The sequence below is a fragment of the Patella vulgata genome, chromosome 8 (assembly GCF_932274485.2).
Source record: "Patella vulgata chromosome 8, xgPatVulg1.2, whole genome shotgun sequence".
NCBI classification, from domain to species: Eukaryota; Metazoa; Mollusca; class Gastropoda; family Patellidae; genus Patella; species Patella vulgata.
The window spans coordinates 40,388,599-40,416,489 of NC_065886.2; the positions used below are offsets into that span (position 1 = coordinate 40,388,599).

Sequence of the window (27,891 nt, forward strand, 5' to 3'; positions counted from 1 at the left end):
AACACCCAACCTCCAGGCTAGCGAGCCAGCGTCTTAACCACCTAGCCACCGTGGCTCCTGCCCCTAAATGACCTACAAGACACAACTTTATAAAACATAGTTTAGTCTTTTGGTTCAAGAAAATATTCTTGACACTTAACACTCCAATTTAAACACGGGTACAAGTATTATATTTTAACGTTTTGAATCACATAAAAGATAAGAGGGTCTGGCACGAAACAGTGTCTAGTCGTTCGGGTGGGACGAAAACCAAGGTCCCGCGTACACATTGGCTTGCACAGGAAATTGACAGTTGGAAGTCGTAATAAGGATAGCCAACTTGTGTGACACTATGGGGATAGTTACGTCGTGACTATCCTTCGTCACGGCACTAAAAAGGAATTAAATGTGACACTTTCGTCTAGGCGTTTCTTCGACTTCACGTTGTGATCAATTATTTCAATCTTCAACTAACTGACTCTGGAACACCGTTTATGTTCTTACTAAGTTTATATAACAAATACAACAAACTACAAAGTTTGAGATACTTTAGGATTAGAGATACTTTAGGATTTATTAAAATATCCATGGTCTGAATTTAATATCCTTTCTAACTCAGACCTAACGGCTTAAACGTGGCAAGAGCCACATACTGCTAGTTAGTTCTACATAAGGCTCGCGCTATATGTGTTCACCCTAGCCTCTAAGCCGAGGAGGCCATGGGTATGTTCCCCTTGAGCTCCGAATAATGTCTTCCCTACGGTCTCATCATGATATCTGAAGGTAAATCAAACCAGTCATCTATTAGGGCGGGACAATTACCATTTTTGGTTTCGCATAGGCACCGTTTTACGTCAACACTATTCTAGTTAATTGCACTAATCCGTGCACGAGACGACTGGACTATAGTACCCTACTTCCAGCAATGGGTACTGACATAACTGTCGGAAAATTAGTCAAAGATAGTAGTAAAATAATGCAAGCTACTTCATTACCCTAGTTCATTACTCTATATTAAACAGAACACCTTTCTTAGTACTAAAATAAACCCTATCGTATTACACTTGGACGCTGTCCAAGCGTTTGTCCATCTTCATTAGCCTAGTGTGGGCAAAACAGTAGGACGTTGATCCCCCATTTTACTTCATTTGAATAGGATTTGATATCCTTTCTTACTGCACAAATAAATAAATACAATTCTTGGCTATAGATTTCACTTTTACTGAACCTGATTACATTACGTGGTAGTGATACATCAATTTTTGACAGCAATTCAACTATTGCAAAGCCCTTTATATTGACCCAATGTTTCCATCAATGGCAATTAAATAAAAATGGTTCATTTTTAATAAAAAAAAAAAAAGATGTTACTTTTAATAAAAAATGAACTGTTCTTGAAAATAAATTGTGAACGGATGGACAGAGGATGGACAGAGGCGTTGACAATATACATCCACATAAAAATGTGGGTGTATAAAAATTGTTTTTATCAAATAGTCACCACAGGATGCAAACACATTCATTGGAAATTGGTCAATTTTCAGAAATTCCTAACTTTATAAACAAAACACTAAATCAAAGATGCTAGTATAAATTTATTTATATCTAATCACTATCAGAATCACTATCGTCATCATCATCACTATCATCATCTTCATTGTCATCATCCCCATCTTTCTCCTCTTCATCATCATCTTGTGTTACATCTTTATTAATATCGGCAAAAAAGTTTTCATCACGACTGAAAAGTTTTTTGGATTTGTACTTGACAACTTTCTTTTTGTTTATTTTGAGATTTTCTAAGTTTTGAATGTTCCAGAATTTAACACACTGATCATGTGAACAGCTAGCTAGTAAAGTTTTATCATGTGTTAAATCAATTCCTTCGATAGGAAAACCGTCATGCTCACCTATCACACCCATAAAACTATTTGGTAAGATGTTCACAGCTCTGAAAATAAAAATTTGAAAGTTACTTCAGTATAAATCACAGGACAAAATTATATGTAATACAATTACTGATTCCCTGGTCTTTATCAAGCAAATGGGGAGCTATGGTGGCTCAGTGAGTAGGACATTTGTTGACTCGCTAAAAGGGAGGTCTCATATTCAATCCCTGCGTTGGGTGAGAAAGTTCATCATGGTTTTCCGGTGTCGTTCCCCTTATCAGTGATGTAGGATGGACGGCCTGGCATGGGACAATGTATAGTCGTTTGGATGGGATGAAAACCGAAGTCCTATGTACTCATTGGTGTGCATGTAAAAGAACCTTTGACAGTGGTCAAATGTCTGTACTTTAGATGAAAGGGTCTGTCACTGAGTCCTCCAGTTTCCTCCGACTGCTAAGTTCCTACAGGCAAGAAAATTATAAAAACACTGAAAAAAGACAAATCGGTGCCTGCACTTTAGATCAAAATGTCTGTCACTTAGTCCTCCTGTTTCCTGGAATTGCTAAAGTTCCTACATGCAAGCAAATTATAAATAACGGAAAAATGACAAATCAGTGTCAGACAAAATGACAGGTGCCATAGGGATTGTGTGTGATACAGCTTAAATAAGTGCCTAACGCCCTAACAACGTCTGTGACAGATGCCTAATTTTCAGGCTTACTCCCATAAATATTCCACTGGTTCCATGTGTTCTGAAAAGATTGAGCATCCATTCCTAATAATAAAGTCTATCAAAGTAAAATCTGTGAAGTTGACCCATTACCTGATTATCCCGTCTCCACTACCAGTACAGACTATATTTCTATTATACGCTGTTATACATTCTACTGAGTCTGGATGACCAGGAAACAAATCACTATTTAAACCCCATTCATTCCAATTAAACAGACTCAATGCTCCATCACCAGTTCCACATACAACTTTCCTCTCGCCCTGAAAACAAAGGCAAGTAACTCTTTCATCTCTTAAAGTATGGTAAAACTTATCAATCCAGTTACCTCAATTCATGTCTTTGTATAGTGTAAACACAATTCTATGGAATACAATTACTGCAAATTACTGGGCGACATATCGACTAGACTTCTCTAGTCTAAACATCACTCAGTAATAATCATAGAATTATAACCTGTATATTTCGTGTTCAATTACTATTAATAACACTGAAACAATTTTGCAGTACCCCTAGTCTTATTTGAACAAATAAAATGTGTTTCAATTCAATTTATTGGAGTTATTTGAGACTAACAAGCTCATTTTATCACAAGAGTAACCACAACAGATTAAAAATAGATCTGTCAATTTCATCATTGCTGATTTAAATCAACAAAACCATTGTTATAATTTAACCTTAACAACTGCTAAACATTGTAATTCTGAATCAAAAACTTCTGACTGTATCGTCATTTTTCTCTTCCTCATATCAAAAGCAGTCAATGTACCTTCTCCACTGAAAAAAAAATACAATAGATAGAGTGATGAGTTACCAGTATCCCCTTTAAAAAAACATCTCATTTAACTTATTTTCAAGAATTATTTTATTTCCATACATCTGAAAATATATATAACTAATTTACCAGTTTTCAGTATTCCTTCCAATAATTATCATTTGAGAGATGGAGGAATTACTTGCAATAATGTCAAAGTTGAATCTCTAAAAGGAATATCAATCAAAAATAGTTCAATTCCGTTCAGTATTTACAAAGATATACAGTGGACTCTTGTCAAATCCGACATCATATGGGATCGTTACAATAAATCGGATTATGCAGAGTGTCGGAATACTCAGTTTTTTTAAAACCAGAAGTATTATTGTAACTTCGAAAACCGGAAATATTATTATAATGTAGCTTCGAATCTCCAGAATGTTATTCCCTTTAAAAATGATAAACCTTTCTGTACATACATTCAAAATTTTATTACATTAATTTTTATTTCATTTAACATGCGTAGGCATTTTGAATAGGTCAAGTCTGTCGTTAATTTATCTTTATCGTCCTCAGTTGATCCAACACTTGTCTTTCTTTGGTGTCACGTGTTCATTGATAATCTGTCGTTCTATGTCCAGGTCGTCGTCACACAGTTCGGATGGATCCGTAGGGTGAACAAAATAAGGTATTCAGGTTCAATCAGCATGTGCAACGAATGTTTCCAACAGGTGCTAGGAATATTTTTACGACTGTATATAATTCGTGGGTATTCTTGAGTATTTGTCACAACTGTCTTACAAGAGATTATAAAATTATCAAAGTAATCAACAAAGACCTACAGATTATACAGTGTTGATTCGATGGAAATCGTGTGACGGGACGGTTGATTGATGTAGTAATTTGGAATATTCAGAGTACGGATTACTCAAGGACTTTCTGGCTGAAATAATAAGGAAATAAATCGGGACATGAAAATGATGTCAGATTTCACAGAGTGTCAAAGTATTCAGAGGTCGCATGTGACAGAATCGACTGTAATGAATTATAAATTTGTCAACATTCAACATTCTCTGTTGACGATATAAACCGGATATGGTCAACAGTCAGGGCTGTCAGTAATCTTTGCTATAATCTTTTGACTGGTCTCTGTAGACCCTTGGATGGCATGGATACAGCTTGGATTTAAACAGTCGTCCATTTAATAATCAAATCATTAAATGGCTGACCAAGCTTACATTTACCTTTAATGACTGACGTCACTACTGGAGACTGCTGAGGAAAGGACGGACAACTGAGGATACCGTATGCATTGAGAATGTTACTTGATAATCGAGAATATGTGGGCGGAGTCATGGTCTGTAAATCAAAAGATCGGCAATTCTTGGAGACGGTGCGGTGACAGTTGATGCCTATTTCTAGTCCAAACTTCCAACAGTGATAACTTTGTTCAGAATAAAGTAATTTTCTTTTTTATCATCTATTTTTGAACTGCTATATCAAGAATTGTTAACTCTTTGTTAAAATCTTAACTAATATATTGTCTTTTTATATTTATTATATCTTGTTTATATTTATATTTATCATATTTTGTTTATATTGTCTTTTTATATCTTTGTAAATACTGAATGAAATGAACCATTTTAGCTTGATGTAAAATCTAACCTTGTTGATAGTAGAGTTCTTTTACTACTGTCTATAGCCATATCACTTATATATTCTTCATTTTCTTTAAATTCATGGATAGCTTTCTCTTTTCTTAAATCCCATAACTATAATATAATTACAGAATTAAAAGACAGGTTGCCAGGCAATGAAACATACGCCCACAGCAACTAAATCGTCCGGGCAGTCAACAAGAGTTGTCACATATTTTTACTTTTGTCTGTAATGAAACTTTATAATACACTAAAATCTGATTAAGAGTAACAACTCATTAAGTAATTATCAGAAAGTCATTAGAATTTGTTTGACCCATGCTAACGTTTAGCATACAAAACATTTAATATCATGGATTTAGCTGTTTAAGTTATCAAAAATAAACTCTGAATCAATGTAAAGTCAATTGAATATAAATATAAAATCAATCATATGATAACTACATGTATGGTCTCTAAAACATCCACAAGATTTTTCAAAGTGATCAAGGGCCATAATTATGGCAGTAATTATTGAAAATCGTTGGAAATCAATACGCTTCTTCGCCTGATGACCTTAAACAATGTGTATAAATTTAAAGTTAATCGGACATTAACTTTAGCCTCTAGAGCATCCACAATATTTTTCAAAATGATCAAGGGCCATAACTCTAGCAGTAATCATCAGAAATCGTTGAAAATCAATAGCCTTCTTCGTCTGATGACCTTAAACAATGTGTATAAATTTAAAGGCAATCGGATATTAACTCTGGCAGTAATTATCAGAAATCACTTAAAATCAATAGGCTTCTTCGTCTCATGACTTTAAACACTGTGCATAAATTTAAAGCCAATCAGATATTAACTTTAGCCGACAGACGGACCGGGGCTACGACAATATACAACCACATTTCAATGTGGGCGTATAAAAACACCTAATCCATAACTAAAATATAACCACAGAATAAAAGATAGGTTGCCAGGCAACGAAACATACACCCACAGCAGCTAAATCATCCAAGTGGTCGACAAGGTTTGTGGCACATATATTCTTTTGTAGATAATTGGGGGCATTTATTTACAAGACAATTTCATACAGATCAGATTATAATTTCCGCGTGAATCTTTTGTTTATTACTGGAATATTCGACTCTTAGTATCGCTTCTCTATTTTTAAATAAAATCATTAAATGGCTGAACAGTTTTAATCTAGTTAAAATCATGAGCATCCGAGGGCATTGATTATGGTCTTGTCATGTTAATAAATGTCTGATTAATAATTTAAACAACATTTAAGACCTAAAGAAAGACCATCACAAAATTTAAAATATTAGGTTCAAGTCAATAGTGCTACTAGTACAACTAAAACTGCTATTTCCAGGCCTGTATACATCATACATGTATATATTTCTATTCACGCCCACAATTCAAACAAAAACCTACCTTGATTTTTCCATCATCATCTCCAGTAGCTAAAATATTTCGATCTGATATAACCATGCTATAAATGGCCGATCTAAAATTAAAATTAGACCTAGAATTAGGACATGAAATACACTATAAATAAACAAAGAATTTGGACATAAAATACCATCATAACAGAACAAATGCCACTGGTGAGTACAGAGACATTTTGTGAAATGCTAACTGAGCTTCCTTATCCTGAGATGGGGGCTTGATTGAGGATCTAATGTGTATACTTCAGATGATATGGTTTGTAATTGAAAGATTGGTAAGATTTCGATCCTAAGTCTGACGAGGAGTGGGTTGCCTGTCCAACATCATGAGTTTTCTTTGTTTGCTTCCAATGCAAAATACAAATGGGTGCAAGCGAATTATTGATGTAAAATTGAACCATATATTAGTCCTGTGTGTGTCGAGTGGGTGTTGCACAACATTCTAGTCCTCTCTTTCTGTCCTGAGGTTAGCTTCTGATTAGCACCTTCTAGCAAAGAGAAGACACATCAGCAAGCAGATATGATAATATAATAATAAATTTGTCTTACTCATGAGCACTTTTAAATTTATTTTTTATTTTTCCTGTTTCTACATCCGAACATTTGATAGATTTATCTTTGGAAGCTGTTAAGAGAGTCTCTCCATTCTGACTAAATCGTAATGCTCGACAAGATTTCTTGTGGTGGTTGAATGTTTTTTCTAGTTTATTCTCTCCCTCGGTACTGTAGGAATATCTGAATTATATAAAAAAATAATTCTGAAATAGAATCTATATTCTACAATTAGCCTAGGATATAGTATGAAGAATAAACACAATGACAACGAATCAGATTGTGTAAGTTAAAAGTATTTATCATTTTAATGCCATTGAATCCCTTACAATATTGTAAGAGATGACACTCTAATAGGAATATCAGTCCAATAATGGTTCAATTTGTTTTAGTGTTTACAAAGATATGTGCCTATGTGGAATTGAAAATTCGTTATGCAATAAGCCTGCCCCCCTTTAGTGAAAAGTCTTTTCTAAATCCGATTGAATTCAAGCCAGGACATGTATTTAGATTTTGTTTTCTTAATTATCAAATGATAATTAATCAGTCTGTGTACATGTACATCATATAAGTTATTAGACATTTGAAATGGATAAATATTATCGCATACATCACAATGGTAGACAGTAATATCAATGTTGGTACAAAATGAAACGTTTTCAGAAGACATATCAGAGACTTGAATCAAAGAATTTTCGTTCCAAGCAAGTTTCAGCGACAGCCAAAGCAAGTATTGATGTTTGCTTCCAATGCATCTAAGCATAAAATTTACTAACAATCACTGAGATTTTATTAAGAGGTCACTCCCCTTAAGCAGTCAGTCATGAAATTTCCCTTGAGTGGCTGCTTAATACTGATTCTACAGTATAGGCAACTTACATAGATACATCACCATTTATAGAACCAATAGCTATTAAATCTTTTACTGGATGAAAACACAAATTCACAACTAAATCGTCAAATTCTATATCCTTTGGTTTCGGTTGGGTCTTCTGAAAAATAGAACCAAAGAATACAACTTTAAATAGGGTGACCCACCATAAATAAATATCTCCATATATCTTGACAATTACGCCACAATATTTATATATATGCCAAGCCTCAAATCAGTTTCACACAATTATAGTCACTAAATAAACGATCATGTTGTACTTAATAAGCTATGACCATTAATCATGTTTAAATAATAGACTGAAAACGGGTTCCAAGAGTCGTCCATAACATCCAGACACTTTTGAGTAAAAGATAGGTTACGTGCCCTTGTTTTGAAATTAGTCTCGCTTAACCAGTCTATCGACCATTCTACGTCTGATTGACAGGTCGGGATAATCAAGACTACTTTTTTACGAAACGTAACAGAAAGCTAGAACAAGAAATTGAATTTAGAAATAAGCACGTTAGGTAGCTCAACAATCGTTTTAAGAAGCTTGTAAAAGTAAAATGAAACTACTGCTAGTATCATGTTCCTGCCTAACCCGAGTGATTCAGAGATATTATTTGTACTAAACCAAAAGATGCCGCTCTTAACGGTACAGTTAATGATAAAGCGATTTAAAAAATGAAACGAACGTAATTTCTAAATCTGCTGTAATAACCAAGAAGCTTAATTTAACTGCTATTCAAAATCGTCAACAGTAAATTTTTTACGGCTGTAATAGTTGATAGATTTGTAGAGAATTGCACGTGCCATGGCCATTTATAGTATCATACTGTCAGAAAGTTGGTCACGGCACGGCGAATGTGCACGCTTCAGTGGTAGTCCCGAACTATCAGCGGTGGACTGTATTTCTGTGAGTACATGGGTCACCCTACTTTAAACCTGCTGTCATCTCCTGAGGGATTCAACTTGTTTTCAGAATCAACACATTAGATTGGAGCAAGAATCGTCCTGATAAGTTCCATTCCATTCAAAAAAGGCACAACTACACCTTTAACTACAGGTCCGGGGGCTGTGAATTCCTTTTCTGTCCTCCTATTGCTTCCCTACATGTACTTTTGATTGCCTATTAACCATGATTGGTTCTTCTGTCAAATATCTCTGATAAGGTGTGTCTGCGATATATCACCCTCGATAGAAGCAGACGTTAATCCCCACATAATTACCCATCAGCTAACATTAAAACATAGACAGAAAACAAACAATAATAAAATAACAGGTTCTATCTATTACCGGTTCATTTGACTTTGATTTGAGAATATAATATTGACATGAAACAATTTCATACGATATGATTAGTAAGTTAGGTGTTAACTCCTATCAAGTGAATACAAGTGAATGAGAGTGGTGTCATTAGTTTTTTTAAATTCTAATTAGATTCATGACGGGCGGCTATTTATTTCAAATTTGTTCATGAATATCAACAGGCTCCAATCAAGTCACACAAAACCTTTTGTCACAATTCGGAGAAAATTTTTATTACTTGAAAGTCATGGTGTCAATGTTAGAAAATGACCGTCTTTATAACTGTCAAGATAAAAATTGACAATCTCATTCATTTGTCTAATTAACGGTGAATTTGTGTCAACACGTGTTGAAAGTTTACCTTCGACGCCATGTTTGTTGATTGGTTGTTCTTTTTCCGTGCTGGAGTTTAAAATAAACGAAATAATAGTTTACATGTCAACTATTACATAAATTTTCGAAATTTATTCTCCTAAACCTGTAAAAGATTATTAAAAATGTTTTACATTCAAAAGTTACTTGTCGTTTGACCTAGTACAGTGTATTTTATATTGTTTATTGTAATTTCGTTTCGTTTTTATAAATACCTTTAAGTAGTCTCTTTCAACAAGTCGGACATTTCTATTGCATTTACTGTTAGACAAACGAGACTATTTTAAAACTCCCTGTGACCGACCGAACATGATTTGAGAATTAACGAAATCAAATCGGGCACTTGCTCGAGTCACTAACACCCAATTCGAGATTTGTTTAACACAACAAAGTATCGTTTAACATCATATTTTTTATAAACAGAATTGTTTTAAATAAAAAATTATATCGACAATAGCATCAACTATTTCTTTATACGAGAAGTTATTTTATGAAATTATGGATTAGGTCTAGGTAGAGTTTATTGTTTCCTTTTGACGACTGGTTATTCAAGGCATGGATTACCGAGCCTGGTAGCGGAATGGGAATCTAGTAAGGCATATCAATGTTGTTAATAAACTAAAAACAGAAGGTGTGGCTGACATTCTGCTAATGAACTCAGGAAGAAAGCGGAGATAAATCAGTCACCGTCAGTTGTTATCTTTATATTAATTAACCATGAGTACTGCAAGTAAAGGTAGAACGGAAAATATTTCTAATGTCTTATTACGTGTACCTATTCTAACCTACGCAATCATCACCGTTTCACTGCCGGGTGCAGCTCTGTTCCTATGTTTTGTAACTGCCGTAATATTTCAATATGAAGACGTTAATGACACTCAATGTAATGTAAGTAAATTTCATCTTTTTCTTCAATTTTATATCACAATAGCATTTTTGTCAATGTCTGGTTAAAGTTTCGGACACCACTTTAACTTTAGATTTTAGATGATTATCGAATGCTGGCTAGCACCCGCCTCAGCTGTTGATTGATAGGCCTATTACTATAATTTATTATACATGTACTTATAGATTAACACGTACATGTAGACCTAGTAGCCTATACTGTTAATAATAGGCTTATAGTTTAGCCATTGTTGTCAATAATGTATATTTAATCTATGCTACGACATTTCGGTCCCGCAATCTTTCAGTCAGATTCATCAACACAATTTAAACAACCATTTCGACTCAGTATGTCAATTTCATGTCATTTTGGTCACATTTCATTTTGAACTTACAGCATTTCGGACTCCCAAAAATATGGCCTCGACGTTTCGGACTCGGACAGGTGACATCTCGGATTCGGGAAGGTGACGTTTCGGACTCAGGAATATGTTAAAATGAAAGGTTGAATACAACTGTCAAATCAATTTATAATAAGTCAAAAAGGATTTTATAAAAATAACATGCGGCTAAAATTTACCGCTGGCCATCAAGTGCAGCATGTGGAGTCGTGGATCACACACTGTGTAGACCTCTTAAGGAACAGCAAAATTTCAAATGTTGAATGTTTATGAAAAGAATGTTTTATTTCTTTTTATCTATAATATGTATATAAAAAAGTAGTTGGTAAATTTATTAGAAATAGGCCAATTCAAAACACAGAAGAAAATATTAACGTAAAACATGTGGTTATTATTAAAAGGCTCCACCAAACGATAAAATATTAGTTGCACTTACACTTACGTTTCTTTATCATCGTTTCCCATAAAAAAAAGTAATATATTTTTTAATAAAGAATAATATGCTGTTGAATTTATTTCAAAATGACCTACACAAAAACAAAAGTAAATATTTACACAACATGCATGTCAACGCGCTGCTTACGGATTATTGTTAAAAATTTCTAGGGACTTATAAAAACAGTGCATGTCATGTAAATATTTGCTTTTGTTTTTGTATGGGTCATTTTCAAATAAATTTGACAGCATGTTAAAATACATTACTTTTACGAGAAACAATGATTATCAAAGAACCGTACGTAAGTGCAACTATTGTTATATCATTTGGTAGAGCCTTTTGATAACCACATGTTTTATGTTAATATTTTCTTTCGTACAGATATAAAGCAATAAAAAAAAAAAATCTTTTTGTAAACATTCTACACTGGAAATATTGTACTTCCTTTAGATGTCGATACAGTGGGTGATCCGCGACTCCATGTGCTGTACTTGATGCCAAACGGTGCATTTTACCTGCATATTGTTTTTATAAAATCATTTTTGGCTTATTATAAATTGATTTGACGGTTGTGTTAAACCTTGTCTTTCAAAATATCCTTCCGTCCGAAACATCACTGCCTGAGTCCAAAATGTCACCTGCCTGAGTCCAAAATGTCACCTGCCTGAGTCAAGGTCATATCTTTTTGAGTCCAAAAGATTGTACATCCCAAATGTTGCAGGACTGAAATGTCATGTAATGAATAAATACCGATAAGAATAATAAAGAGATCTTCACTCTTAGGGTAGATCATGGTGTCATTAATCCACTGAAAAGTGAAACTGCAGAATGTCGAAAAGAAGGCAAAATACATGTACAACCTGATGATGGTCCTTCGTTTATTTTTCATCTATTGTATTATTCTGCACTTTTATTTTTAAGTACTGTGTAAATGAAGAAAATGTAGATATGAATTGATAATAATATGAGGAGAAGCATCTATTTATATACTGGGGTACATGTAACATTTAAGTACATGTCTTTACTCACATACTTATTTTAATTCATTAAATATTTGCTGATCTTTCTTTCTCTTTAGGTCTATTTGAAAAAAATTGTTGATATTGATGTTTTTGTTTTGTTTTATGTGTCTTTTTTGTCTTTTTTTAAGGTCAACATAATTTAGTATAAAGTATTGATCTCTAGTTTGAATCTCTTTTCATACATTCATTCATTCATTCATTCATTCATGGAATTATCAGTTTAACGAGCGATTCCAGAAGAAACACATGCGAGGTTGGAAGGGAAAAGTGAAATTTAAGTCGGTTGTAAAGAATACCTAAACATGCATTTCTACATTTTTATTTGATAATTTTGCCAAAACTATTAAAAAACATTGAGAATTATGTTTAAAATGATTAAAAAGAATATAACACTAAAAACATTTTCAAAATACAGTGAGGAAAACTGATGCTTTTGTCTCCATTAGAACCTGTTAATGTTAAATATTTTATACCACTGAATACAGGAATTCAAAATCTTTCCAAAAATATGTACATATTCGTATGATTTATTGTTAAATTTAAAGAGTTACAGGATATATTCTTGACTTAAAGCGGAAATTACAAATTTTTAAGTTATATTTTTAAAATTTATTAAAATAAAGCCTGAAAATAGATGGTATCCATAAACAGTCCTACCTTGTTAAAGAATAATCCTATTAATCCTATAATTCACTATTGCCAGCTAAGAAATTGGCAAAAATATCATTTTCCTCTTCATTTTCAAACGTTTGACAAAAGCTACTCCATGGTGGAGAATAGAAAACAAGGGAGGCAATTGTGTTATTATTTCCTGTGTAAATGAGTTTTAAGTGTGAGAATGACACCTATGATCGTATAATTGTGAGTTGACAACCTATTGAGCAAAAGACATAGAAATAATTACGTTTTGACTTTCTTAGAAAATTTGCAATTTCCGCTTTAACTATATGCTTTTCCTAGTCGAAACTCCAAAACAATTTTGACAGTTAAAGGGTTAAGTAACAAATACAAAATAAATAGCACCTTGTTCGAAAAATGATGGTTATCAAGAAGCTGTTTAAAATTCATTAATTCAACTGTTTGGTTTCCTGTACAGCGAGCTTACAAAGTTTCTCTCTTATATGTAGATTTAGCTTTGTAATTGGACCGATATTGACATATATTCTAAAAAAAATATTGACTTTTACAGAATCAGCTGTTCCAATAGAAATTTTATTCCGGAATTCATTTTTATTTTAGGTCACAAACTTTGTGCCATCAATCAGTGCAGTAACAGGGATCAGACCACAGACATATTTATGGCGTATTTGTATAGCTTTACACTCGGCACCTAGATTCGCTATAGCTGTGGTATATTTTAACTACTACAAGAACCTCCAACACTTAATCTCTACAAAATATCTCACATTGTTTAATGTCTTACTTCACGTCAACTTCTGGTTTAATACTATCGAGAATTCTAGTCTGGTCGGAGTTACTTACATCTCAAACAAAGAAAATTATCGTAAGTACATAGATTCATTTTATTCCTTGTTAAATTTTGAAAATGATCTATGCTATCATTGAGGCAATATAGGTATAGATTGTGTATGACTGTATAGAATGTACAAATTATCAAAGAGTTAAAGAGCACATAAAGTGACCAAACAAAATTATATATGCTTATAGCTAGTATTTTCTGCATGTACATGTATATACACTTTACAACAATTTCACACCAATCTGATTAAAATTGTTCGATATATTGCCATTGTCAGTCGCGCTAAAACACTTTTCAATTGTTTGATTACAACTTGAATCCGTTTGATTGGCACGATACATCACAGGGACTACACATACAATATGCACCAACTAATGTTTATTGACAGTTCAATTTTATTTATTTGTTGCAACATTTGTTGTTAATATAAATTGATATTTGTTTTTTTTTATATATATAAAATATTTACTGTATTGTTTGCACACCTGTCTCATAGATAATTTAATTTTATTGTATATTTCAGCTGTACATGAGAAGATATTTATAGTTTTTATGGTGTTATCTCTATGTTATATGTTAATTAATACAATATTATTTAGATGGACAAGAACATCAACATTAACACCAGATGTAAGTATATGTACAGTGTGGTTCCCCCTTGTCAGTGTTGCAGGATAGAAAGCCTGACAAGGATAGTGTCTAGCTGTTTGGATGGGGAAAAAACAGAGGCCCAGTGTACACATTGACATGCACGTAAAAGAACCCTTGATAGTTAGAATTCGAAATAAGAATAAGCCATAGCAACGTTGTCTGGGCCAAATTTCCCTCATAGCTTACTGTATGGCATATGTCCGTCCTCATATTAGACCAATCGGTGCAGAACAGTAGGATGTTGAATTGAAACTTCCCTGAAGCATTCAACTATTTTCCCATGTTGTATAAAATGCCCCCCTCCACCCACATTCCCTTTTCCTTATGCCCCCATAGGAGCTTTTAACACATGATTATCAAGGTTTTTTTTGCCAGGAGGACACTATGAAGGGACTTAACATATACAACAAACCCATACAAATACTTCTGAATCAAAGTCCTTTTCTAAATTAACAGAAATTACACATGGAAATATGTAAAACAAAAAATATGAAATTGTAATTAAAAAGAACAAGTACGTACATGTACAAGTAGGGAATTGAAACCACATCATTTGACTCAATGACAGACCTTATGACCTAACACACATTGGTTAAACCATTCAATCAACCCGGATTGCGGGTACGTGTCAATAAATAACAATAACGACAAATTTATAACGTTTCAATAAATAACAATAACTTACAAGCTGAAACGACAAATTTATAACGTTGAATTTGAAAAGTTATTATATGGGACGGTGAGAGGGTATCTGACAATTCAAAAAATATAGAATTGGCTGTCACTTGATAAGGGAAAACGAGAAAAATAGAAAAATCACGTGCATTCCCCCGTTTTTATTCATTCTGTTCTTAATAAAAACATGGTAATGCACAGACTTTTTCTAATTTGTTCGTTATCTTTTATCTACTGACAGCCAATTCTATTTTTGAATTGTCAGATATCCTCTCACCGTCTCATATAATAACTTTTCATCTCCAACTAAATTATCAGTGAAATGAAATTCGATCGTTTGTCTGTTATCGCTCATTACTTCAGTCAGTTATATAGAAGGGTAACTCGTGTTTGTCATGTTTGGCGTCCCTTCCCGTGCTTGTTTACACATCTCCCGTAGCAATGATCTCTGTGTTAAAATTATATTTGGGATGTATTTAACCAGTTCTATCAGATATTTTATAATGACTGACACCAATATTGTCCTTTAATGCAGAAAAGTAGGACGTAAAATTTCAATTAATTTATAGTCTTGAACAAGAAATTTTTGCTTGATAAACACTAGATCAATCCTAATCAAAAATTTGCGGTAGTAATAAACAGCAATTGTATCCCATAGAATTGTGTCCTATGTAAATTAATTATAAATAAAAGGAAATGATCAAGAATGGGAAGGTTGAAATGTTTTGTCAAGAATTATTGTAGCATCAAAAATTATCTTTTTTTTATTTCCAGGAAAAACAGTCATTTAAATGGAAGACAATAATGTTTTTAGCTAATTTCTGGGCCACCATGGGCCTTCTTTATTTCTTTGTTCTCCACCGATTTTACTGTCGACCATTAGGTAGGTAAAATAATCAATGGACAACGGTTTTGATTAGTCTGTAGAACATCATGTATACAATATTAATATAATCAATGGAGATTCTTGTAACTCACTTTAAATGATTGTGGTTATATTGTATTGATACCAACAACATGGCTGTACACATAGCTAGAGGCAAAACAATACTTGTATGTTTTTTAATGTTTACCATAATAAAACCCAGAAAATGATATATTATATAGATAACGTTATTTGATGAAGTGTATAAGGAAAAGTTCTCAAGAAATTGACCTATCTCTATCCGATCTCACTTGTTAAAACAAGACAAAAGACAATAAGAAAATCTAGTCTTTAATTGAGGTATTATTGAAGGGGGTAGAGGACTTGGGAGCACATGTGCTGTGTGTTTGTGTTTCTCCCCCCCCCCCACCCTCCAAAAAATAAACCAAACACAAAACGTACAGAAAAATTATGCTACTTACTGTATTTGTTACTGGTCATTTTTTAAATGGTGACCACTCCCACAGTTGTTGTTTGTATTTCAGAGGAGGGATCAAAAAAAGGTTCCCTCAATCAACATTTTGTAAAAATCGCCCCCCTAAAAAAGTTCTCCCAGTTTCGATAAGAAGAGTAATTTAGAAATTAAGGAGAGTAATCTGATATTAAGGAGAGTGATTAGTTGTGTGTATGGGAAATGGTTCTGAAGATCAATAACTGCGTGTAATGGGGTCATTCCTGGTTTTATAAATGATAATAAACCCCCAATGACTTTGTAAAGGAGAGCGGTTTTCAATTTTAAGGGCACTCACCCCCTTAAAAAAACAATGACTGCTCCCACCACATTCATTTTATGTTCATTAATCTCTATAATCAAAGTTTGTATATTTTTACAATATACTTTATTACTTACATGTTTTAATTGTTATATATTTCAGCATTTAGTGGTTTCTCTGTATGTGAATATATAATCGGTTATACAAACATGGCATATCATTTTACTGCCTATCTAGATTTTAAACATTTAACATTGGCTATGGGAAGCTTGGAACCTGTTCATTCTAATGGCACCGTATCCAATAACAACAAGAAAAAAGAATAATATCATTGATATGAAGTCATGGAACACTGGTGTTTTCCGATATTGTTGTACAATAGATCAAAGATAAGATGAGGATTGAATCAGATCGGAAACATTAAAGAATTAAACCTCTTTGATTGGATCGTGATAAGTATTGAATTGGGTTGATCTTATATATTTATATTATTGATAGGGCAGGGCTCTATGTATTAACAGAAAACAATCACTGGTTTGATTCTAAAAGCAAGATGTTTCGACAAGTATCCTCTTATCTTTATCAAAGTCATCAAAATTTTGTTCTGTTAATGTGTTTCTCAATCGCCAAATGTCACTTCAAGATTAGGCTTTATACAATTGATTCATTGTAGTTCGTATCGTACCATTAGTTTGTTAACGGAAGTCAGTTTCTTTAGTAACTTAAAGGGGAAGACAACGATTTTCAACAAAGTTTCCATAAATTTTAAATATATATTCACGTGATGTAAACATTTAGCCATGTGGCATGAATTGGCCCACAGCGTACTGTTCAATATGAGTGAATTTACGCGACGGCTTTGTGTACTCTGCATTAAAAAAAAATAATTTCCTTGTTTATGTAATCCTAATAAACAGCCCCCTTGATCTGGAGTTCGTCCAAGCGAACGATGAGCCATGAACAAAATAGAGTGATTAATACATCCCAAACTTGTAAGCTTACTATAGAGACCAACGGTTTTAATAAAAATTAATTTCTCGCTTACAAAATTTTTTTGCTTGTGTTATACAGGGGTTTATTTCTGACTATAAATTTAAAATTTATGTAAACCTTATTGAAAATTGTTGGTCTTTGCCTTTAAAGTTTAATTTTTGTCATTATGTAGAACACAAAATCGGTTATATATATCTCAAAGCTGGTTCTATCTATAGAAGTAAAATTACCAACAAACACTGATTGTCATTCCACAAAACAAATCAACATTATTAAATCAACCATTTTATTTTGGACCCAAATTGAAGAGGTATAGTACTAAGATATCTGTGAGTTTACTTGCACCAGAGACTTATTTTCTGATTAATATAACTTACTTTTAAACTACTTACATGTAATAAACACAAAAACATAATATGCTACACAATTACTATTTTAATTAAAGCAATGTTTCATTGAGAGTTACTTTAATTAAAATAGTAATTGTGTTCCATATTATACATTTGTGTTTATTAAGTACTAACTGTGGGAATCATATGTAGGTAGCACATAACTTAATAGAGAAACAGCAAAATCTTGCGTTTATACTAAATTACTAAAGAAATGTGACAAAAAATGTCTTTTGAGGTTACTTTTTATCGTGACTGCAACTAAATTTTATGCACTATGGAGGCTACCCGTTATCTACTTCATTTTGTTTTCGTTTTTATGGATTGAATAGAAGTATGCCCGTATATTTTTTTATATGAGAATTCTCTTTAACATTTTATCAATTTAGTACAAATATTTGGTGAAATAATGTGGAGACGAGTCTATTGACAAGTGATCAAATCATTAATACATACATGAAAAATATATTACCAATATTTGGTGCAAAGTGAATCTAGAGATCTGATTTTCTTTAAATGATGAGAAAATTGAAATTGTTCTGGTGCAATAAGTTATTAATTAGTATAAGAGATTATATATCCGGTAGTTCCTAAATTGTCTAAGATTTTTCAGATTTTAAGAAAACTGATCAATTATCATATCTTCTCATGTTCATCACTGTATATAAATTCAAAATCATTAGCCCTGTTCAAATATAATTACTCTCTTAATTCAGATCAGTGTCCAAGTTTTCTGAAGATAGTACCAGAATAAATGGCAAATAGAGACTTCCATATCATACACATTATAAAACAACAGTAGTCTTAATAAAAAGCATATTATTTCAATAAAGAATAAAAATGATAGATTCAATTGTAAGGTATGGCAAGCTGAATTTGCTGTCACTTTCTATTGATTTCATGAGGCTTTTTTTTATTTTTTAATTGTCTCATGAGATCGGAAAGATAACTCATTGATAGCATCAACCTAACCTTTTTATCTATTTAGTATTCTACATGTAGATTATTATCTGAAGAACACTTTTCGACCCTTATTTTTATTACAGAAAAGAAATTAAAAACAAATGGGGTTTAATATTGAACTTTTCTTCATCGACTTGGTTATGAAGAAGATTCTTGGACTTGTTGTGATAAGTTTATAAAGGTGATAAATCATATTTTTGAACAGGGCTATAAAAACATTATTTACTGGATCAATATCATATATATGTGCAATGTAATGAATATATAAGACTTTTTTATTTACTGAAAATTTTTGATTTTATTTTGAGATTTCATTAGACTTGCTTTAATTTATTTAAACTATTGTCTTGTGAGGTTCCTCAATGAATCCTGTCATGAGAATTTGATTTAATGAGGGAAGAGATAAATGTTTATGGAGTTCAAGTTGAAAGTGTTCCTGACAAATTATTGTATATGATAAAATAACCAGCATAATTTAATGGGAGGATAATTAGGGCTTTTCCATATTTGAATACCAGAGGGTAGGGAATGATTACCCCAACCACTTTTTGTAACTTCAGCCCATGGTTTCAAACTCAGCCATATATGCCAGTCAAGACAGTTTTTCTTTGAATTTGACCAGATTTTCTTGGGACCCTAATGTTCCATTTACACAGTCAGCCCCAGTCCCAGCTAACAATATATGTATTCTATTAACTCTTGAGAAATAATTAAGGATTTTTTTTTTCATTTGGCCAGAATTGCACCCAAAATATTACAAGTATTTCTTTAGACTACCTCCACCAACATAATCCAGTTTATCACTCAGCCCTTGTGGTAGTTTTTTTAAAATGAAATATCTGTTGCATTAGTCAGGGAAATCATCTTGCTAAAAAAAAATAAACCCCATACCTCAGTTTTTGCACAGTAATTGTTCGTAAAGTTTTTCAATAAGGACTATTGCCACAATGAGATTAGTAACAATCCTATTACATGGGCATTAAGATAAAACTGTTTAAATTGAAAGCCGCAGACTGCCATTTCAGTGAATTCTATTAAAGGCATTTATTAACTGGATAGAGCAATACTCAAAAACACATACCTATGGAAAACAGTTATTTATTTGGGCGATGTGTCAAAGATTATTCTCTCAACGTTATCAAGCTAATGTTAATGTTGAGAGAATACCCTTCGAAACCTCACCGAAATAGATAAGTAGCTGTTTTTCCATAAGCATATGTTTTTTTTAACTGAAATATTGTTAAGGTTGAATGTCTAAAAGGGTGGTTCAAGTCAGTTCAGTATTTATAAAGATACGATGAATTGACAAGTATGTATAGCTACAGACGGTATGCAAACAAGCCAGCACCACCTATGAGTGTCAGATAAAATCTTTTGATGGACCTTTTTGTAATCAAATTTTAGTATGGATTAAGACGTGAAGACAAAATGACAATATGTGGCTTTAAATTTACTTTTATCTTGACTAGCTTCACTTTCAGCAGGGTGTTTGATATTCTGCTTTCCTTGCATGCTGGGATTCAGCGAGGCATGGCGTGTGATTATAGAGTAGTTCACTAAACTATTGTTATGTTACTTTTGCTTCTACTGAACTCAAAGCTTGTCTGAAATAAAGATACATAACGATTGTTTTGAGATTTTGCAGGATTTACAGAATTTATTAAAAAGAATTTATTAAACAGAATTTATTTAAAATGAATTTATTAAAAAGAATTTATTACAAATTTTACTTTATAAACCTTAGATAGGAATCGATTATTTTAAATTTGTGTAATAGAATTTAGTAGACAGTTATGCAAGACAGGCATTTAAATAAATACATAAACAATTGACCACCATAGACTTGATATTTGTTTTGTACATAGTTCATTATTAATAATATTGATAATAGAATTTCAAAGAATTTAATAAGAAAAGAAAATGAATACAGTTCATTTGGGTCAAAACACTTCAAAATATACACAAAAATTGTGAGATTATTGATAATTTTCAGATTTGTTGGAAGAAATGTCTTAAGTGAACAAAATTAATTGACTGGCAAAATTTTGAACGTTTAATTAAAAAGCCTGAGTAGAACTGTAAGTATGTAGTTAACATACTATGTTTATATACTGTAGATATAATTGTCATATATTGTTAACAATTAACATACTTCTGTCATATATCGTTCACTTATAAAAAATACTATATACATTTCCAATGGTTTACATCTTAAATTTGTACCAGTTTTTAACAATCCACCAATGAGAAGGTTGTATCCTGGTTTAAGCTTCCATGAATAAGGACCCAGAATTTCGTAGAATTAGGGCATAGGTAGTCCCTAAATAGGATTTTTGTTTATATAATATATGTAATATAGACTTTAGAAATTTATATATATAATATGTAATACAGACATTAGTGTTTGTATATTATATGTAATACAGACGACTTTAGAGTTTTTATATAATATATAGACTTTAGAGTTTTTATATAATATGTAATACAGACATTATATATAATATCTAATACAGACTTTAGAGTTTATATATTATATATGTAATGTGTAATATTGACTTAGCTCAATTATGTTTTAGATGTTTTATATATTGTTAACTGAATTGTAAAGTGCCTAGACTTTCAGAAATTATTGTGGTAAATTTTGATGTGGTCAGAATTCAAATATCTTAAATTGATATTTCATTGGTGGTAGATTAGATGAAATACAAAATTATAAAAGAATTGTTAATTAGAAGTGATGTCAGATGTTTATCTTCATGCATGAAACATGGTTGAGTGACTTGAGTATTTTTAGATGAGCATATACACGGATCCTCAGAATTCTACCATAAGTCAAGTATATAATATGTGTATACTGAAAATGAGCCAGCTAGTAGCTGTGTCAGCTCAGGTAGTAAGGTGCTGGATCGCTAAACAGAAGGTCCTGGCTTTGATGCCCAAAAAAGTTCCTCTTGATTTTTTTGCATGGTTTCCTCTTGTCAGTGGTGCAGGATGGAGGGCCTGGCAAGGAATAACGTCTAGTCATTCAAAGGTCCTGTGTACACATTGGTGTGGATGTAAAAGAACCCTTGACAGTTGGAATCGGAAGCAAGAACTTGGCGCCGGTTTCATTCAGACTAGCTCCAGTACTTGAATTATTAAGAGACAAGAATTTGACCACGTCCATATTGAAATATTATATTATAAATCAAAATCTACTCACATACATGTATAATATATTAGCCAGTATTTATAGAGATGATATCCATTCTCAGACTCATTGATTGAAACAGAAATGCTCACAAAACTTTGGATCTCATTGATACATTGAGCCTAGTTCTTTGTATGAGGATGGATATTATTTAAGCAAGGACCTATATTATAGTATATATCATATGTATTTGTATAAATATTGTAAGAAAAAACATAAATAACAGGTGTTGGTCAAGTACAAATTGAAGAGCAGTTTATTGACTAGACAGTGTTTTTACAGATTTTTACCCATTCCGAAATGAGCTTTGTCAGATTTTGTTAGTAGGGAGAGGGGTTTTACTCAGGCTTGTTTGGCAATCTCATTCAGCTATCTGAATAAAAATATTGTTTGTAAAACAAAAATAGTGTAGTCTAGTGTAGAGTCAATTTGTTTGTCAAATTGTTTTGTTACTAGTCAAAAATTTGTTATAAATGCCCTGGTTAGAGTTTCCTGACTATTGGATACTCAGTGAATATTAAACATTAGACAAACGAAATATATATATATATATTTTTAAACATCTAGAATAGATTGCACTTTAGACGAAATATTTTATTAAAGATTGCACTTTAGACGAAATATTTTATTAAAGGGGATCGTTGGCAAAATGGTTGATATTCTGTTTTAACCATTGGCAATGTTCTCCTTTAATGGATCAGCCTGTTATGGATAGGAGCTAATATAATGCATGAACCTTTATGTGGCCTATATATTATTATTGATATCAATATACAGTATTTTATTTTTTTGCTATTTAATCTTTGAAAGATGATATTAATTTGTCGTTCTACAAAAAGAATTGTTGATTTTTGAAAAATGAATATGGTTTAATACTAAACTAGCTAACGTACTGCAGTAGTTGATGTTAAATGCCTGTCTGTAGAGTGTAGACTACCCATTACCTCAAGAAGGACTGGGTGATAATATTGCTAATCCTAAAATGCCATTGGTCCACATCCTTTGTGTCATGGTTATATAGTCTTATTTATCCAGAAATGCATTTGACATCAACTCTTTATGAAGTCTTTTCTGATTTCTTGATATTTTTAAATTAAAGAGCTCAATTACTGATAGTTTATTATTAATAATAGCCAATTATATCCTTCCATACCAGCCTTTTTAAACAGTTGTGACATTTGATATTATAGTAATATACATCGTACTAGAATTATCTTCCCTTAGTTTCTTTTTGGGGACAGATAGGATTTGTGCTTAAAGATGCATTATGCAAGAGCTTAATCTGCCCATTGCAAGTTTTATTTTCTGGCTTTGAATAACATGTATATTATTGGTTAGACATTTATTCGCAAGACAAACCCATAGTCCATCAGATTGCCGATATATCAAATGGATTAGATCATCGATGTCATTTAATGATTTGTTAACTTGACAATGATACTTGAGAATCAAAACCATTTACATCAAAACACTCATAACTTTGCTCAGAATAAAGTACTTTGACTGAAATTTTGAATAGATTTCTTTTCCATTATCTATAATTTTAACTATTACAGCAAGACTGGCCAGCTCTTTATTCAAATCTTACATAATGCATCTTTAATCATATTAGTAATATACATTGTAATAAAACTCATTTATAACTATATTGAAATTTTAGAATTCTTTTATTTGTGAAAATTTGATTGATGCATTTATTCATTGTTCTTGGAAATTAATGTTCTGTATTCAATCTTGTGAAACATATATAATAATGATAGATTAAATTCACTGTATGTAAGTGTTTGTTTTAATATTTTATATAATAAATCTAATTTTCTTAGAAATATATATAGAGTAAAATTGAAAATGTTTAAATGATATTGATGTGAAATATGTGAAGATGTTATATTATATTTGATGACACAGTGAGCTGAGTGACATACATGTGTATCATTTTCCCTTTGCTTACATAAAACAGGCAGATTTCACTTAAAGTTACATTTCATATTTTCTAAGAAAGTCAAAACATAATTATTTCTATGTCTTTTGCTTAATATGTTGTAAACTCACGATTATACAATCATAGGTGTCATTCTCACACTTAAAACTCATTTACACCGGAAATAATAACACAATTACCTCCCAATTACCTCCCTTGTTTTCTATTCTCCACCATGGAGTAGCTAATTTCAAACGTTTGAATTTGTCGATGAAAATGATATTTTTGCCAATTTCTCAACTGGCAATAGTGAATTATAGGATTAATAGGATTATTCTTTAATAAGGTAGAACTCTTTATAGATACCATCTATTTTAAGGCTTTATTTTAATAAATTTTAAAAATATAACTTAAAAATATGAAATTGCAACTTTAAAGCAATCTATAAGAATCTAGGGTTGTTTTTACTGATGGGGATGGGGGTGGATAGCCGAATGGTTAGCATGTGCGCGCTGTATCATAAGGTCTGCCATTGAGTCAACTGGCATGGCTTCAACTCCCCGGTTGTACGTGACAAGGAGTAGGGTCGCCTGTCCAACCTAGTGGGTTTTCTCTGGGTCCTCCGGTTTCCCCCCACTGCTAAAGACCCCTACACACAAGCAAATTATTGAAATAAAATTGAACCAGATCTTAGTCTCGAAATGACCAAGTTTGTGTCGAGTGGACGTTAAACCCCATTTCTCTTTCTCTCTGATTTTACTGATAATATTCTGATAATTGAAAAAAAAAAAAATGACATTTTTAGGTCTTTAGAGAATATTTCACCTCGCTTGATTTTATACAATCTGATTATAATACAGATCTATATTTGTTTCATTTTTATACTTTCAATGGACTGCACTAAATGAAGATCTGACTTCATAAGAATAAAATTGTCGTAAAATGCATTTGGCTGGACCTTTCAATTTAAACTTTTGCATGTATACAGTCAGTACGCTTCGCTGTGAAATGTATTTTGATGATTTATTGCTTATGAGTTTTAGTTTAGTATTATATAGATATGTATATTTTTTAGTTAGTTTATATATATATATTGTAATAGTTACATCTACCACCTCCATATACATGTAATAATGTTAGATATTGTATATTTTGTCATATATATATATATATATATATATTGCTATTAATATGATTTCTTCCACTGAGCACTTGTATACTTTTTATATCATAATTACCTATGCTGAATTGGGTTATTTAATTAACACTTTAGCTCTTGCACTGCTCAAATCTTCTGTTTTCTGTAGCACAGCATTGCACATAGGTCATGTTGCTTTTGAACTGCCCAAACTTCTCTTTGATGGAACACACCACCACGTCTAAGTCTTGTAGCTCTTGAACTGGCCGAAACTCCTGTTTTCTGTAGCACACCACCGCGTGCGTCTAGGTCATATAGGTCTTGAACTGCTCGAAACTCCAGTTTTCTGTAGCACACCCCCATGTCTGGGTCATGTAGCTCTTGAACTGCCCGAAACTCAAAATAGAACAGATTATTTCACAGAAATTTACCTTCATCACCTAAGCAAATTTGTATACGCCCACACATAGTTTGTGAATCCAAATAAAAAATAGAGGGAAATCCAAAAGCATTTGAAAAACATGATTTGTGAACTTTGATGGGATTTAATTCATAAGAAACTTGATAGAGTGACACCAGTAGGAGTGGTTAAAACAAAGTCATGGGTATTAGGACTTTACTATTTTTTCAAATTTCATTTGTGTAGTTGTGTTACACTTACGAAACGTTAGATGGTTTTGTGACACCCTTGACTTTGTTTTTAACCACACTTAATTTGGTCGTGACACTGACAGTCAGTCCGTCTGTAAACAATTGGATTATAAAGGGATCGAGGCTACAGTTTTTGACGATTATTTTCATGTTTGGTGTGAAGCATTGTGGTCATGAGAGGATGAACCCTGTTCCAAAAAGCGTGTGAACATGATAGAGGCTACAGTCTTTATTGGACTTGTGTCAAATTTGGTGGGAAGCAGCCTGGGCATGAGAGGACAAACACAGCAGAGATCAGATTTGTTGATTGCATCCATGACAAATTTAACCAACATCCATGTTTTCCTTTCGGATAAGCTACCGTCGAGACATGGCCGCTGTGTGGATGTATTTCCATGCTTTGTGTGGCTACCTTTTTATTTTCGGGTAGGCCTTTCACTATAATTGCACTCTGAGCAGTGCTCGAAATATCCCAAAGCCGGCACCATTACATGTATCTTATGTGGACGCCAGGTTAGAAAGCACTGTTTACTGTATCGTGGGAGTTTGGGCGATGTTTATAGTTTCAGGAAAAAAAGATGGGTAAAAAGCCCTATTTATTTTGTAGCAACAGTACTTTTGCCTATGAAAAATGCTTATTTAGCCATGATAAAAAAAACCTTACTTATTCCTCAGAAAAATTTTAATTAAATATAGATTCTTGAGAATGCCTTAATTGTAGCCAGACTGTATTAGTTAGGAAAGAGTGTTTGCTGTTTAGACCATCATAAATTGCTGTAGAATGGATTGTGAGGATCAATGCTAAGTTTGTCTGTACCTCTAGAATTTTTTCATGAAATGAAATTAATAATACTATTCCTTTTCTTGCATTAATTTCCGATTGTTCATGAATAAACAATACTCATGAAAGATGTATTTCTTTGACAGCTAGAGAAGGCATAACCATGTATTAGAAAACATATGATAATGGCATGCAAAACTGTATTTGCTGATGTTTTCCCCAGGAAAATTGCATTATGCAATTGGAATTGGAACCAGTGGTAAAGCCTAGTGACATATCAGACAGGGTGGTTGCGGGCGGGGAATGCATTAGTTTCATTATTAGCTTAGATACTACTTCAGATCCAAATCAATAAATTTATTTGGATTGAAAATGTCAAAGACATACATCTTTAATAATGTTAAAGTATATTATATACATATTTGTTGATTGTATGTCTTGTGGAAACTGAACTGATAATTTAATGTATTAAGTGAATAAATATGGAATTTTTATAGAAAAACATTGTTCATTTTATGTGGTTCCTGTACAAATTAAGTGATTAATTCAAGGGTTCTATCCAGTTCCCCAACTTCCCAGATACAAGGCTCTTAACCCACGGGTAAACTAAAAGTTCCCAGTTTCAATTTAGATTTTCCAGCTTTGTTAGGTGGTGCAGGACGAATGGTCTTGTCGATCAGCTGGGTTCCATAGATATTTGGTAACCATAGAAGCTAAAACTTATTTTGTATTCCTCCGAATTTGTATACATGTCGTAGAAAGCCTGGACTATTAAAATGGGTTCATTCGTATGGCTGTATGTTTGTCACACTTTTTAGGGCACAAATATTCGGTATCTAATTGAGTTAGATGTTCATTAGGTGATGAGCAATTTGATATATGTCGATGCTTCGGAATACGAAGACACCGTTTCTGAGGAAGGGTGATGACATTTTGTGTATAATTACATTACATCAATACCTTGAATAAGATAGACAACGTTATTTATTTTAGGATTGAGGCGGAGGACATCAGTCTCACTGTTGGCATGTTCATATTTCATAACCCGCCTGCATTCGTCTGGTACAGTTTCTTCCACCAACCCAGAGTAATCACTCTGCTTTATGCGCCACATTTTCTTTTCTA

The 27,891-nt window shown here is 32.5% G+C and overlaps 2 protein-coding genes, 1 long non-coding RNA gene and 1 pseudogene across 3 annotated transcripts; 2 read left to right on the forward strand and 2 right to left on the reverse strand.

Moving 5' to 3' along the window:
* Window positions 1-27,891, reverse strand: part of LOC126830689 (tubulin alpha-2/alpha-4 chain-like) — a 55,657-nt pseudogene that overhangs the window by 2,803 nt on the left and 24,963 nt on the right.
* LOC126830683 (WD repeat-containing protein 55) lies at window positions 1,560-9,562 on the reverse strand. Its single transcript, XM_050561098.1, has 8 exons — window positions 9,542-9,562; window positions 7,878-7,990; window positions 6,996-7,181; window positions 6,433-6,505; window positions 5,018-5,124; window positions 3,276-3,375; window positions 2,692-2,861; window positions 1,560-1,930 (listed from the first exon to the last, which is right to left on the reverse strand). Exons 1-8 carry the CDS (start codon window positions 9,551-9,553, stop codon window positions 1,585-1,587), a joined length of 1,107 nt encoding a protein of 368 aa, XP_050417055.1. The 5' UTR covers window positions 9,554-9,562; the 3' UTR covers window positions 1,560-1,584.
* On the forward strand, window positions 10,177-21,510 carry LOC126830686 (post-GPI attachment to proteins factor 2-like). The gene is made up of 5 exons (XM_050561099.2): window positions 10,177-10,440; window positions 13,536-13,800; window positions 14,300-14,406; window positions 15,877-15,985; window positions 16,903-21,510. Exons 1-5 carry the CDS (start codon window positions 10,270-10,272, stop codon window positions 17,064-17,066), a joined length of 816 nt encoding a protein of 271 aa, XP_050417056.1. The 5' UTR covers window positions 10,177-10,269; the 3' UTR covers window positions 17,067-21,510.
* On the forward strand, window positions 21,641-27,268 carry LOC126830692 (uncharacterized). The gene is made up of 2 exons (XR_007683923.2): window positions 21,641-22,501; window positions 22,547-27,268. It is a non-coding gene; the product is annotated as an uncharacterized LOC126830692 (long non-coding RNA).